General features: G+C 39.7%; 1 protein-coding gene across 2 annotated transcripts in view; it reads left to right on the plus strand.

Annotated features, from left to right (window-relative positions):
- The window catches only part of CRB1 (crumbs cell polarity complex component 1), a 100,891-nt gene that overhangs the window by 62,896 nt on the left and 22,940 nt on the right, over nucleotides 1-15,055 (plus strand). For both annotated transcript variants that reach the window (XR_004241679.1, XM_032117235.1), the window contains exons 7-11: nucleotides 2,358-2,908; nucleotides 3,296-3,461; nucleotides 5,694-6,600; nucleotides 7,845-7,973; nucleotides 10,948-11,074. Coding sequence is in view for 1 of the 2 variants with exons in the window: in XM_032117235.1 (XP_031973126.1) it covers nucleotides 2,358-2,908; nucleotides 3,296-3,461; nucleotides 5,694-6,600; nucleotides 7,845-7,973; nucleotides 10,948-11,074 (1,880 nt within the window). In the remaining variant the exon portion in view is untranslated. The remainder of the gene's footprint in view (nucleotides 1-2,357; nucleotides 2,909-3,295; nucleotides 3,462-5,693; nucleotides 6,601-7,844; nucleotides 7,974-10,947; nucleotides 11,075-15,055) is intronic.

A 15,055-nucleotide genomic window follows, 5' to 3' on the forward strand; every position in this document is an offset into this window, starting at 1 on the left:
GAAGTTAGGCACAGCAGCAGAGCTTAGGTCAGATTGGAATGGACAGATCCTAAATTTGTGTAAACTGGCATGGGTGCAGTGAAGCTCCGTTGATTGACATCAGCTGAACAACTGGCCTCAGGGGTTACTGAATGCATTGCTGCAGAAAGCTGGGGCTTCAAATACATTTCAAATGTTCAAATACAATTTCACTTTGCATGCTCTATCCAATACTTATCAATACCTTTCAATAGTTTTTCCTTTTGGTTTTATTGCAAAATGACAGAGTCTGAGAGGTAATTGTAACAGACTTCTTTGAAGTGTAGCTGTAATTTATCCAAAGATTTGGAAGGCAACTTTGGGGTATAGGACAACATCTGGCAAATATGTTTGCCTCCTTATATGAAGCAAAATTAAAACCAGTCAGGGCCACGAGCAGCTTATACTGGCATTAGAACTCTTGAGAATGATTAGAAAGCACTCTTTTTTTTTTTTTTTTTTTTTTTTTTTTTTTTTTTGCAGCTGACCACAATATTCCTTGCTAATCATGGCACCGTGCCATTTTGGTACATAGGTCCTAGATATGTCCCACATGTAAAAGACTGTGGCAGGTTTCTAAAGAGGCAGAGTGGGCGAGATTTGTGGTAAAGGATAACATAAGAAATGCTGGTGTCTTTCTGAAGAAAAGTTGCTGCCAAGTATTTAATTGACAAGAGGCAATATTTTCTCTACATATACAAAATAACAAACAGATGTTGACTCATTTTGATCAACATCCAGATGTTGTGACCCAAGAGGTTAATATTGACCAAGGTGATGCTAGTCATCTCATCAAACAGATCAGACTGACGATATATGTGTATATTTATTTATAGAGAGGAATGTGACAAGGTAATTGTAAACATGAAATACCTTTTTGAAAATCAATGCTTCTTTCTAATACTGCAGTTGTGGAATCCTCATTCCAGCAGAATTTTTCTTTTTACCCTCATGAAAAAAGTGCCTCAGTCTCTAGTACCACCTTAAGAAAAGATATAACTTAAACAGACTTAATGCCTCAAAACACCGATTTCAGCAAATAATTATTTCTACATACAAGAGTTTTAACAAGGTAGATGTAGATATATAGGTAATCTTATTCATAGAAATAAACTGTTTCAAATCAAATTAAGAAATTGTCTGTTTAGGAACAAATATGGGATTTATTCCTGTTGCTAAATAATATGACCATACCACATAGCAGTGCAGTGTGGTTATTAAGGGTCTGTTGAGGCTTCATGGTCAGTCCCTTATTTTCATCACTTTTTAGTGCAGTCATAAAAAAAGGTAGTTCTGCAGGCAGAAAGCTGGCCTATGGCATCCCACTCCAGGAGTTTTACTGCACAACAGAGGACTGAATCTTTAGCTATGTGAGCATTTTAAAAAAGCTTGGTTTATTCTTTCTATGAATTTGATATATTAAAAAGAGGTCCTGAAACTGTTTAGGCAGGAAGTCTGTAATACTGAGGACAAGATCACAAAACTTATGGTGTAAAAATAGAAACGCTTTGTTGTTCTTTAATGAGATGATTCATCAGAATAAAATACAGTTCTGGCTACATACTTTGTATCCTTAAAAGACTGAAAATCATTACTGAAAAAAAGAGGTAAAGGACAGACAGCTGGTTTTGGTTTAATCATTTTAATTGATAAGCACAAAGAAAAAAAAAACTTACTCAATCCTGGATCATGTTTCTCCCCAGCACTGTGGCAGCTCAGGGACTGAGCAGGATTCATGACTGGATACAAGTTGTTGTAGGTGAGCACATTTTGAGCCCCAGCAACAAAAAGTCTGTCAGAGAACTGGGGAGCCCAAGCAGCACCACACAGGTGATCTATTCACACCAGAGGGGTTTGCCCAGCATCTGTCTGCAACTGGAATCTGTGCAAAAAATATCACAAAATACCAGAATTGCATTAACTTCCATGGTCATCAGAGGATCAAAGAAGCTAGGTTCTTTCCAAAATGATCTTTCTGAGGGCCAGTGCAGGAAAGTGTAGAAATATGTCCTTGTTTAACTACTTGTAAACACAGCATTGCACAGAGCATGATAAAGAGGATAAATGTGCCCAAAAATATAACATCTGGTCCTGCACTGGGCCTTAATGCTATGGCCGTGGAAGCCAACAGGAATTTCGAAATAGAAGCTATTTACAGCTGGATCAAGTGTTTATTCGTCCATAAATACAAGCACATCTTACTACCATACATAAATATTACCAGAAGTAGTTATTTGATCATTGCACTGCCTCCCTCATCATTTAGCCCTAACTATTTTCTTTTTCTCCCTTCTCTTCTTTTTTTTTTTTTTACCTTTTCCCATATCTCTAACCTCAAGAGTACATTCCAGGCCGGTTTGGATCTGAGGACTCCTCAGGCTATGCTGCTTTTCCTGTTGATTCCACTCAGAATGAGAACCTCATCATATCAATGTTTGTCCGAACACGCAAACCTTCTGGCTTGTTACTGGCTCTGAGAAACAGTACTTACCTCTACATAAGAGTCTATTTGGAAGGTGGGAAACTCACCATGCTAGCTCTAAATTCCTTGAAGTTATTAGGGAAATACTCCGTGAACGATGGAAACTTTTACTTAATAACATTAAAAATAGAACCAAATAAGATGGAGTTGTTCCAGTCCTCTCACTACCTAGGCTTTATTTCTACTCCAACACTAACCATCCAAAGTAAGGATATTCTTTACATTGGAGGCCTACCAGATAAGAAAGAAACTGATAGAAATGGCAGGTATTTCAAAGGCTGTATCCAAGATGTACGGGTGAATAACCAGCCACTGGAATTCTTCCCCATCACCAATCCACTGAATTCTCTTATCAACCGAACTCTGATCAACGTCACCCAAGGCTGCACTGGTGACAACCTCTGCAAGGTAAGAATGACATTTTTTAGAGCATTTTTGTGTGCTTATAATGGGGAGTTTATTTTAATTTTTTAGTATGTTCCCACACATTATTTGATTATAATCACAGCTTAGGAAAACATGCAAAAATGATAGAGCAGATATTGTTAAGCTGTGCTACATACAATGAATATCAGAAGCAAAATCTATTTGCACAGGGGAGATTTAAACTATTTTGAGGTTGAAATAGTTTTTCGCCAATTATTGAACATGCTGAATTGTCGTAATACTGGTCTTTATCATTTTCCATCTGAAATAGAAAGAAAGCTTCTTTTTGCCAAACAGTCCCCCATCCCTAGAGCTGGGAGTCCAACAGCCTTGATTCATACTGAGGTTATCTCTTCTCTTTCCCCATAGTCCAACCCTTGCCACAACGGTGGTGTGTGCTATTCAATCTGGGATGACTTCACTTGCGCGTGCCCCCCTAACACAGTGGGGAAGGCATGTGAGGAAGTTAAATGGTGTGAGCTTGGGCCCTGTCCTCATGAAGCACAATGCCAGCTGGTGCACCAAGGATTTGAATGTAGGTACATTTCAGTTGTTCCAATCATCTTTGGAGATGAGCAGCAATAGACATTTTCAGCAGCATTTCCTTGAAATGAAGTATTTACTGCCTTTAAAGTTCATTCAAATGTTGTTTCTGTATTAAAATAATAGTTATGTCAGTTTAATTAATGTTAATGGGAAGAGTCTGCCCTACCAAACCCAGAAATTCTCACCCAGATGCCCTGACTCAGACACTGAGGTTTACAGGACCTTCAGTTTTGACTTACTCAGCCCAACTAGTCAAGGTTGTCCAAGAGATCAGTACATTGCCCTCACACTTCCACTGCAAAGAGGTAAGAGGTGAATCCAGTGGTGGATTAACCTTAGAACGTTCCCTATCCTCCTGAAAAGACAAGCTACATAACTCACACTGCATCATTTGATTTTCTTAAATCTTGAATAGCATTGAAGGAAGTCACCTCACTACCTGCAGTACAGTTGTTCAGGCAGTGTCTTCGAAAGAAGCACCTGCATGCCAGGCAGTCCATTTGGAAACTGATGACCATTAGTTGCCTTAGGATCATTAGCCACCCTGCACATCTCGTTCCTTCTCCACTTCCCTTCTCCTTCTCACCCTGGAGTGGAATTAAAGAAGCAAATAGGTATTTTTAAGAAATTTTTTTTCTTTTTGCTACCAAAGAAAGCCCTACCAAAGCTGGGTAGGCTTTAAGTCAGCCACTCAGTCTGATGGAATCTGTTAGAATGGCTGACTCTTAGGAATGGGAAGGCTGCTTAACAAAAGATCTCTATCACAGACAAACCAATATGATACTATTTTTGCTCAGATTGTTAGAATCAGCATTGCAGGACGGGTTAAAATTGCAACTGAAATTAAAATAATAGCTCCTTCTCTCAGAGATGTCTTTAATAATAACATCAAAATACATTCTCTCGTAAAATTTGCTATTGCATGTTAGGATAGAACAGAAACACTCAGAGACAGTGAAGTGAAAAGTACCTGCACTGTTTCCTTCTGCTAAACTCAAGTTCATTTACACTTTCAATGACTCAAGGTTATCCCATTTAGATTTCTGTGCTGGTTTATGTGGCAACAGTAGGGTGTTTCCCTAGTAGATATTCAAAAATTCCTGCACTACAGAACTGTGTTTTTATCTAGTTGTATTCTTAGCTACAGGATAAAATTCTTGTTGTTCAACACAGGATAACAAAATAAAAGCTTTCCTGGTGAGTGACTTCTCTACCTGGTGTCTTCTGCTTAAAAAAGCTCAGCAGGTTTGTGAGATATTTAAAAAGCAGGAATAATCTTGAAAAATTCTGAATTTCCTTTTAGTATGATTTCCTCTGAGGAAACTTTTTCAATGAGATTAACTAAGACCAGAGGTAGTTCAGAAACCCAGCTTATCTCAGATCTTTCAGAGCTATTTTTTTTTCTGAAGTACAGACAGAAGACATTCATTCCTGTCCCTCCTCCCTGCCTATAATCCTCAGAAACCTCAGAACGTTTAAATTTACAGCCCAGTGAGTAAATGCATTTTAGTAGAAACCATGTTAATGAAAGGTGTCAAATACCTTTGTGAAGATGTCCATAAAGCTGCCACAACATTGCCCATCAATTTTCACTCGCAGCAGTGTGAGCTGAGAGCTGCTGCCCTCCCAGTGCCACCAGCATAGGGCTGTGGCAGTGCCTGCCCAGCAGGAGAAGCTGGTTTTAAATGTGACAGGCATGACTCTGCTTACAGGGATTTTGAAGGGGGTTTGCATCAACTGACTTCAATTAAATTCATCCTTTTGCATTGGTTAGATGAAATTGGGATCCAGTCAAATACTTGATAAAACATCTTAAGACACACCTAAGAAAAAAGGAATTGGGAAGAAATATTCGCCCCATCCAGATCTGTCACAGGGAATAACTAGCTGCCCACACTTGGGGAACAAGCATAAAATGAAAAATATATCTTCTTTTGCAATACAGGGATAACAGTAATGTAGAATTGTATATTGGAGTGACAACCTGAGATGATGCAGAGCAGTACACTTTGGATGTCATTATAGCTGATGCTGGTGCTGCCCTGTAATTTCCACAGCCGTGAGAGGCAGACCAGGATAACTGAAACACTGGTGGAATTTGACTGTTTTTCAGCAAACCCCAAAGGAGTTATATGGCAGGGAGCATGTGCACTGGAGAGACATTGCTCCACATGTATTAGTGTAAAACTGGCCTGGTTTCTCAATTGCTGTCTTTGCACAGGTCTTGCTAACGCGGTGTTCAGCGGCCGGAGCAGCGCGGTATTTTACAGAAGCAATGGGAAAATCAGTAGAGACCTCACCAATATCATCTTTGGCTTTCGAACCAGGGACACTGACGTGATCCTGCTGTATGCAGAGAGGGAGCCTGAGTTTGTCGTTATCAGTATCCACAACTCCAAACTCCTGTTTCAATTGCAAAGTGGCAACAGCTTCTACAGGCTGACCCTTGCGAGTTCAGTGCCTGTGAGTGATGGCAAATGGCACCAAGTGATGGTCTCCATGGTGGAGCCCCTGTCCCAGTCCTCCAGATGGCACATGGATATAGACAACAAGAAAGACACAGTAACCAGCACAGCTGCTGCAGGAAGCCTCAACTTTTTAAGAGAAGAGACAGACATCTATGTGGCTGACAAGGCTTTCGACAGCCTGGATGGCCTGCGAGGGTGTATGAGCACCATAGAAATCAGTGGCATTTATCTCTCATACTTTGAAAATGCTGACATCCCTACTAAAAAACCTCAAGAGGAGCAATTTCTCAAAATATCTGCAAACCCCGCTTTTACTGGGTGTTTGCAGGTAGATTTCTGCAGCTCAGACCCCTGTATGCATGGGGGGATATGTGAAGACTTGTACACTTCCTACCACTGTGTATGTCCCGATGGGTGGACTGGCAGCTACTGTGAAGTCAACATTGATGAGTGCTCTTCAAACCCCTGCATTCATGGGAACTGCACAGATGGGATTTCCTCCTATGGGTGCAGCTGTGAGCCTGGTTACACAGGAGAGAACTGTGAAGAGGACATAGACGAGTGCCATGGCCACCAGTGTGTGAATGGGGCCACTTGCGTTGATGGGGTTAATGGCTACTCTTGCCTGTGTGCTGCTAACTTCACTGGGAGGTTTTGCAGGTACTGTAAACAAGGCTGATCCACATGATTTTGTCAAGTGTCTTCTGAAGGGTTTTTACCTCACTGATGTCTTTGTTTTGAACACAGATGTTTTGCATCTGACTCTATATTAATCATGGCTGTGGAGCAGATGTATGAAGAGTACAGAAAGTTGTACAGATCAATTAGATGTGGACTGAGGCAGTGGAGAGCTGCCAGCTCAGGCAGAGATGAGGCAAGGATTGAAGGAACCAGGCACAGCTCTGCTGCCCTGTTCTCCTGCCAGCATTGGTCCTATGAACTCTCGGATGACAAGATTACAAGCCTTCCAGAGCTTGAAAATACATTTGCTACATCTTCTTTTCAGAAAAAAAAAAAATCTTAAGGTTTTCAAATCACTAAAACTATATTTTATTAGAGCAATGTAGCTCTAGAGCTATAAATAAAAGGAATTCAGAATTGGTAAGAGAAAATAACAGTAGGAAAAGAAGTTGTTTTTCTCCTCACACACAGCATCTTTTCTGGGTTGGTCTTTTCTACCCAGCTTGCTCTCAGTCCAGGTGGCTGCAAACACCACACAGCCCACTTTTCCCATTGCTTCTGACACTGCTCACATGCTGTTTCCTATTCTTTCCAGACTCTCCTCTAGAAAGGCTGCAGGCTCTTCCCTATAAGTGCCCTTCTCTGCACACCCATAAAATTCTCCCCTCTAAGCATGTCCCATTCCTCTCCAAGAAGGCAAAATCCTTCTCCTTCCTCCAGAGGACTCAAATAAATCCAGTCTGCTGCAGCCCAAAGGATGCAAACAGACAATCACCTTCATGCTACCCGACTACAGTCTTTTAGGATATAATTACTAAAATTGGCAGGTTTTGTTTATTTTTTCTCAGTAGTGAGGGCATCCTCAGATTTGAAGATGCATTATGGTGGCCCAGTAAAGTCTGTTTTGTACGTTAAGTCTCTCTTTTGAAATCTTACACTAAGTTGTCCAGGTATCACACAGAGCCACATGTAAGCAGAGTGATGTCCTTTTTTTTTTTTTTAACTGAGAAATGAATCATTAATTTACCAGTACGTATTTGGAGAAGAAAAACTAAATCCATCAAATTAAAAAAAGTTACGCAAAACATGTTCTGGGAGTCTTCCATCTGAGTTCCAGCTGTCCTGTGGGCAATACCCTGCTCCCCTGCTTCAGCTGAGAGAGCACGAGACATCCAGAAACAAGGCCAGTGCAAATAACTGCTGCTGCCTTCTTGTTCTCCCAGATATCGAAGATTACCTTACACAGTTTGTGGGAATGAAGAGAGGAACCTCACCTGCTTCAACTACGGCAACTGCACCGACCTTGACGGCGAGCTGACCTGCGTGTGCCTGCCGGGCTTTCTGGGAGAACGGTGAGAGGCTTTGTCCTGCACATCTTTGGGGAGCACCTGTTCCAAAGGCTGTTCCAAAGAGTCCAGAGGGTAACAGTCAGTCCTCTGGCAGAAATACAAAGGAGCTGTTTAAGTGCAGCAGTTCCTTGCTTGAGTGACTCTGAGGATCAGAAGTATTGCAGTTTTAGACAAAAATCACGAATTAATGCAGCAAGGCTCAGTCCAATGCAGCACCAGTAATCCAGCCCAAGATACTATTTTTTAAACAGCACTGCATGCCTGTTTGTCTATGCCTTTTTTTGGCTTCTGTGCCAAATTTTCATATGACAAGTTAGAATGTTACCTTTCCATAGGTGGGGACACATAAACACACATATCCTGCTCATATATATAAACCAGCGACATGCTCTGGCACATGAATATGCAAAGCTGTTTCATTTTCACACGTCTGCTGTGACTATACAGTCTATTGCATCACAGGGATGGTAAGAGGTGGCATACCTGGTGGCATGGTATGCCATGCTCTCTTACTGAATGCTGAAGTATGAAAACAGAATTATTGTTTTTAGAAGAGAGTAAGGAATACTTTGCACATGTTACTGTTTAGCCCGAAACAGAGGGACCTTCCTCACAGTGAAATTTGGATCATGTATTCTTGTAACACCACGTAATACTGGCCTTCAAAGGGCTCTGGAGCAGGGAGGGCTGAGAGTCTCGGGGCATCAGGTGCTGTAGAAATTCAGGAAGGCATTGTCCCAGTCGTAGTCTGAACAGATAAGGACATTTTGGATGGTGAGACAGGAAATACTGTACATACCCTTGGTGAAACTAGCATTATATCAGAGTATAATATCCAAAAGTTCAACAGGACCAAGCTGTAACACAGAGAAGTTTCCAACAAAAGGTTTTCATTCTCTCAAAAACTTACGAGTCCACTGATTTTGTGGAAGGAGTACAGTAGGCTGTAAAAGACAGATTAAATGAAAATTTCCACCCACTCAATGCACAGTATAGTTGGCAGATACGTTTGAATTGCACTGTTAACAGCCAGGTCACCTGTGTACCACCTCACAATATTCAACAAGGGGGAAAAGAATACAATAAAATAAGATTTTAAAAAGTAAAAGCATACTCATAGCCACTTCTGCACTGCGTATATTTCTTGGGACTTCAAGGTAGGAGCAAAGCACTTTTTCCTTCTCCCTTCCCCTGCCAGCCAACGTGCTAACTACAGCTTTGGGAGTGAGCCGTCCTTCCATCCATCCCACTGGCTGGCAGTAATCTCTGGTTTATGGTTCCCAAGGCTCTCGTATCGAGCAGCAGCCCTGTGCCCGGCGAGCTGCACGTTAACTGCCTGTGGCAGCAGGCACTCTTCTCCAGGGTCTGAAATGCACCATTTGGCCTCTGTTCCTCCAGGCTGCCAAACCATAAACCAGCAGTACTTCCATGCTTGGAGGTCTCACTAGACCAAATGAGACCATTTCACCCCTTCTTTTTTTTTTTTTTTCAGAGCAAATTCAAATATATCTGTTAATAAGAAAATTGAAACCAAAGCCCTTTGTATATTTATGTATTAGATTGATAAGCAGGCATTTTCCTTTAAGGCAATATTTCATCCCTCAGAAAGCCACCAGCGCACATCTGCTGAGAAATAGAGAAAACAACATCCTTCTATGCCAATCAACTGACTTGGGATCACACATAAAAACAAAGCCCAGTGAACTTAATAGCAGCTGGAGAGGGAAATGTGGAAAGATCACTCTCCATAAAAGAAGATAGAGCTCTCTCTCAAAAACAAATTTGTCATTCAATTCAGGCTGGAACTTTCAAAGTTATGTAAAGGGAGTCAGGTTTTTAAGTGTTCCTGAAACTCACTTGGATTCAGGTACCTGATTCCCTGGAAGATTTGAGGGGGTTTTGGCTTTTTTTTTTTATTTGTATAGGTAATTTCAAAGCTATACAATTTTTGCATATTGGATAAATACCTTAGCTCTTTGAAGTATATTAATAAATTTATCATTTAAGGAAGACATTGAAAGATGTTTAGATTAATTGAGTAAAAGTGTTTAATAGAAATAAATAGTCTTCTCTGATGCAAGATTAAAATTTTATTGCTTGGTTATGAATATGATTGAACAAAACAATTCCTTATAATTCAGAGATAATTTTTCACATTCTTCTCCAAGTATAAACCTGCATTTTTACTTGGAAAAATTAGGATTAACTGTTAGCATTATTTGATAAAAGGGAGCAGAGAATTAAAAGAGAACATTGTCAGAGCTGAAAAATCACCAAATCATTAGTAGTTTTCAGACAATCTTACACCATCATTTTCCATTGGCTGCCTTGAGAAATTACAACTCAAATTTCTTTTACCACCAGAATTAACTCAAAAACATTTAGCAGTATGTATTAAGGCTTATAACACTTTTCCTGCATTGCTCTTACCACTCTTGGGGCCCATCTCAGTGAGACTGGACAGGAAGTTGTGCTGGGATCTATTGGCATTCCAAATTGAGGGAAGAAAATAAAAGGGTTAAAAAAAACCCAAAAAAGCAGGTGAATATTTCCAGAAGCACTCAGCTGGGAAAAACATGCATTTTTTTGACTGATATCCAGATTGCTGAGAAGGAAAATGTGCTCTCAGCTTCTTAGAACAATGAAAAGGACAAGCAAGCTGTCAGCAGGACTTGCACCAGAGCTCGCTCTAAACTCATGCAAGAACTTTCGCTGCACCTTGCTAAGCACCATTAACCATGAAGTGCTTTACAGGGATGAAATTGCCTGCTTAACTATCTGTGTTTGAAAATCATACAGGAAGTTCAGGATTTGAGTGGGGCTAATCAGCTAGTTAATAAAACCATAAACACGTATGGAAATGTGCCCCAGTGCATCTTCCTCTCCCTCCCCACAAAGCTTCTGAATTAAAAATGTGCCTGTTTGACACATTTGATGCCTGGTTTCAGAGGCTGACTGTTTGCAGTCTTTCCCCCAGGTGTGAGAAGGACATTGATGAGTGCAGCTCTGACCCGTGTCTGAATGGGGGCCTCTGCCAGAACCTCCTCAACAAGTTCCACTGCCTGTGCGACGTGAACTACGCTGGCGACCGCTGTGAGATCGATGTAAGCGACCTCTCCTTTTTTGTCTCTTTGCTCTTGTGGCAGAATCTCTTTCAGCTTCTCTCGTATCTCATTCTACGAATGGATGATGAGCCAGCAGTTGAGTGGGGTGATCAGGAAGACTATTGAGCAGTCTTGAAACTTTTGTGTTTTACTGCAGCAGAAGATGCCTTGGCTAACCAGCTTAGCAAAGCAATACAAGTATCAGAGTTTTAAAACTTGTTTTATATTTCTTCGAATGGTTTTTCTATGAATCTCTTTGGATCTGGTTTAGTTAATTGATTTAGTTTTAGAACAAATGCTAGCAGATGTTAAAGAGTGTTTCGCCCCACCTCCACCAGAGCATTTCACCACACGGACACTGCCAGTGGGTGACAGTGGGACAACTAACAGGCAACACAGCTGTCACATTTACTGAGGGTGGCATTCAAACCCGACTGCAATGAGTGGCAAAGACCCACTGCCTTCAATAAGTCTAATCTTAAATTAAATCTTCCAGGTGGTCACTACCTTTGCATCACACACCATGTTCATTGCTGTTCCTTTGGCAGTTAGGCCTCACACCTGTGAAATCATGCAGGCTATTTTTGGGTAATTAGGTAATGGTTTGGATTAGCAATTCACAACATGCTGAGGAGGCTCCCACATCCATTTGAATTAGTGTCAATCCTGCACTGATATCACTAATCCTGATCCTCTGCTCCAATAGCCTCTACACCTCCAATGTACTATCTTGAGAACAAATACAACCATCTTAATCTTTACCAGCATTTCCCCTTTCAAGAAAGGCCCAGTAAGTATCTCAGATTTAAAAGTCACAGATTTGTTGTTTGTTTAAAGATTTCTGTAACTTCAAGTAAACCTGTGTTATTTATTAGTAGATCAGTGTCATCAGACAAAAAAAAAAAAAAGGATTTTTCCTTCTTAGGAAGCAAGTGAAGTAATTGGGTCGGTTGTTCATGGATTCTTAAAAGAATGAAAATAAGGGACCTGAAAATTATGAGCACCAGGAAATTTAACAAAAAATTTTTAGCAAAGTATCTTTGTAGTTGCCTTTGAGAGTGAAGACAGAACTGAAATACAGTGCTAAATACTAAACATTTGTAAAAAGTGAGCGGTTTTTGGTTTTTTTAACCATTCTTTAAGGCAAAAATCCCATTTATGAATGGTGAAATAATTTATTTGGACATTCATTATTATATTTGCATAGATTCTCTATCTATGGTCCTTGAGAGAGGATTCAAAAGAGTAAGAGTGTAGAGGGTGGTGTTTTGTTATTCAGCTGTATGGCAGGTAGCAGAGTTATAGGAAGGACTAACACCAGACTGGGAGGTTTACTTACTACAGAGGGAAAAAATGGTCTTTTGGAGATGTCCTTGAAACCACTGATATAATTTTCCCTCACTTCAAACCTGACCCTGTTCCTTCATCAGTCCTCCCCAACTCGCTGTGGGTTAGACCTGATGCATTCAGGAAAAGCAAATCCCACCTTTAAATCTCCAGTGACATTAGGACACCCTGAAATGTGTGCAAGTGAGATGCTTAGCTTTCTGTTTTGCCACAACAGGATATGGCAGAGGCCCCTGATAGTGGATCAGGACTATTTTTTCTTGTCTGCCTTTATAAATGCCCCCAAGTCTGTTATTTTTCTGAGTACCGTTCAGCGCACAAATGCAGCAACATTCGTGCTATTAAAACCCTCCTCCTATTTTAGGGGGGAGAAAAAGAACGAAACAAACTTTTGCACATTTGTGGAAAAAATCATGATTCATCCTTGTCACAAATTCCTGTTGCTAGCATCTGCCTTAGTATGAAAATTAAGCACAGTAAATTTACCTATAAGAATTGTACACAAGGATAATAATTCCTTTTCTGTCTTTATCATACCTGAAGAGTGATTAGGGCAATTTTTTTGTTAAAATCTTATTAAAAATCATTATAAATAATGTTTATATATATATATATATAAAATATATAAATTCAGCAAAAAAATTGTTTCCTCTTTGTAAGCAATCAGTAAACACTGGATGGGAATGCATTGGAGATGCAATTAATGTAGCAGTGTCAGAACCAAAACTATATATTCTATCAGATGTAGGTTTACTTATCTTATTGGCAATCACATGTAATACTGGGAATTATAGAACGCAGGCAAAGAGAAAAAACCAAAACCAGACTGCATTTTAAATATTTCTTTTTCCAGTGAAGATACGGTTTTGGAAAATTGCTTTCATGTGGGGAAATTTAAAATAATAACGTATTGTGTTGGGAATTTTATTCCAAACTGTAACCTTTCGTTTAATCATAACAAAAAACATTCCTCAGTTCAGTATTATTGAAATGAAAAATGAAAAATTAATCACAAAACTTGAAATAAAAACTGTCCTATTTCAGAATGCTAACTAAAGGCAAAGAAATAAGAAATCTTAAAAATTCAAATGAAAAAAAACCCTACTGCTACTAACCAAAGCTGTTCAAACAATTTTTTTTTTCTTAAATAACTATAATTAAGAAAATAATGAAGTTTGGCCTGGTTTTATTTTCTCACTGGGTTTAGTTCAGCTTCCACGTAACTAAATTGAACTCTTAGGTACTTTATAGAACATGCACTACAGGACACACTGTAGCAAAGATTTCATCATGGTATTAATATTGAAGAAAGGTAGAAAGCAATAAATGTAATCACAGTATGTCTGGCATTAGACCTATATCCAAAATGTGAAAACAAAAAGAATGCATTTGTCTAGAGATTCCAATACTCTTTCTATTCCATACTAGAAACTTGATATGAGTGTTTATACAATATTAAATACAGGTTTTATATGAATTTATAGCAATACATAAGCTTTAAACTAAACTGTATTAGCAGGGCATCAGTTCACTCTTTCTTTTACTGAAAACTCTCACCTGTAATTGAATTCTTTCCTTCCTCTAATGCCTTGTCATCATGAAACATCCCCTGGCCTCAGAAATGCTGCTCTTCTCCTCTTTGTACTTCTGTATCCTCAACTGCATTGTGCACGTGTACATAAATTTCCTACCTTTATACACAAAATAAACCTTCTGCCTTTGTCTCTTTATGTCTGCTCCTCATTTCCTGCTGATGGCTCTGTTCATTTGCTTTCAGTGTGCCATGTTTTCTGAACACTTCACAGGAAGACCACACACCAACCAAGGTTGCTTCATCCCAGGGTTTTCCAGGAGTTCTGGCAGGGCAGGGCCAGGCAGGTGCTTCCCACTGAAGCTCTTCAACCACTCCAACCGCCCCAGGCACAGTGCTGCAGACTTGATATTTCTAGTTTTAAAAGCTAAAAAATAAATAAACAAATGCCAGATTAACTTAAATCATTTTCTTATCTATATTTTTTTTTCAAGAGCTGCAGGTGTCAGACAAGTAAAGGGAAACGTATAGAAGCAAACATTAAAAAATAGCTGGATGAATAATGACAGTAAGCACTAATCTTTTTGTAAATACATCCAATTGTTAAGATTTTTTAGAATTCGAGGGGCTGAAAGGCCATTATTCATTAGTAAGGTATAAAGCAAGATCTTCACACCTCCCATGTTGCAACTGTGCTGCAAATTTTTTGATAGTTGTTTTGTTTTTAATCAGAAGACAAACCCCCTGCCGAGTTCGTGCTTTTGTGGAAAAGCAGTCTTTATAAAAAAAAGAAACATCAAAACACACTCCTACTAATCTGGGCATTGAGAAGAGGTTGGGAAATCATCATCTCGAGTATACTGGGAATTAGAGGAGGGGTACAAGACACGCAAATGAAAGAAAGCCAAAAAGCAAGGTCGTGGTTTTTGAAGGCGTGGCTTGTGACGCTCCATGTTGGTAATATCTGTAATGGATCCCTCTGTGATACTAAAACTCAAACTGTTTGTCAGATGCCAGCGACTGTCATTCAGAAAGCTGGGTAATGAGAAGTAACAGTGTTTGGGCTTGAGGCAGAATTAAGTTTTCTAAGGGGGAAGACAGCA

The sequence above is a fragment of the Corvus moneduloides genome, chromosome 9 (assembly GCF_009650955.1).
Source record: "Corvus moneduloides isolate bCorMon1 chromosome 9, bCorMon1.pri, whole genome shotgun sequence".
Lineage (NCBI taxonomy): Eukaryota > Metazoa > Chordata > Aves > Passeriformes > Corvidae > Corvus > Corvus moneduloides.